Genomic DNA, 635 nt, shown 5'->3' on the forward strand with positions numbered 1-635 from the left:
CAGTAGGAACGTCCGTAAGGCAGGTCGTGGTGGTAGGGCTTGGGGTGCCAGCGGCAGAGCGACACGTCGCCCTTCTCGTATCTCTTGCGGCACTGCTTGCAAGGGTCATCGCGGTAGAGTGGGTCGCGGCTCCAGCGCGAGTCTGTGGCCCGCACGCCGAATGCCTCAATGATGCCCTTGAAGTGGTGGCAGGTGCACTTGAGAGCCGCCAGGGCCCGCGTGGGCAGGAAGCTGAAGATCTTGACCAGCACGTGCTCTGGGAGCACCAGCATGTACTGCCGCGGCTCCAACAACCGCTGGATCTTGAAACGGATCTCCAGGAAGTCGTGGGACACGTGCCGGTACAGGCGGCACAGGGAGGTGTCGGCCGTCCCCTCGGCATCGTCCGGGCCTGGCGCTGTGGCCGGTGAGTCGGCTGGCGGGGGCTCAGGGGGCCCGTCCTGCCCCCGGGACTGGAGGAAAAACAGCTGGCCTGGTGGGGGTGGCTCCTCGGGGCTGACAGTCAGGCACACCGTCTCCTCTTTCACGTTTTTGGTGCTGTCTTTGCCAAAGAAGATGCACTCGTCCACCACTCCTGTGACCACCACATCCACGTGGAAGCCTGACGCTCCGCAGTCCCGGGCAGGGGGTGGCGG

General features: G+C 65.2%; 1 protein-coding gene across 1 annotated transcript in view; it reads right to left on the reverse strand.

Moving 5' to 3' along the window:
- Positions 1-2: 2 nt before the first annotated feature.
- FBXO46 (F-box protein 46) overlaps positions 3-635 on the reverse strand; it is a gene marked incomplete at its 3' end in the record, with an annotated part of 14,344 nt that continues 13,711 nt past the window's right edge. Inside the window, exon 3 of the mRNA XM_010852700.1 lies at positions 3-634. Coding sequence (XP_010851002.1) covers positions 3-634 — 632 coding nt within the window. The remainder of the gene's footprint in view (position 635) is intronic.

Source organism: Bison bison, unplaced genomic scaffold, assembly GCF_000754665.1.
Source record: "Bison bison bison isolate TAMUID 2011002044 unplaced genomic scaffold, Bison_UMD1.0 scf7180017864313, whole genome shotgun sequence".
Classification (NCBI taxonomy): domain Eukaryota; kingdom Metazoa; phylum Chordata; class Mammalia; order Artiodactyla; family Bovidae; genus Bison; species Bison bison.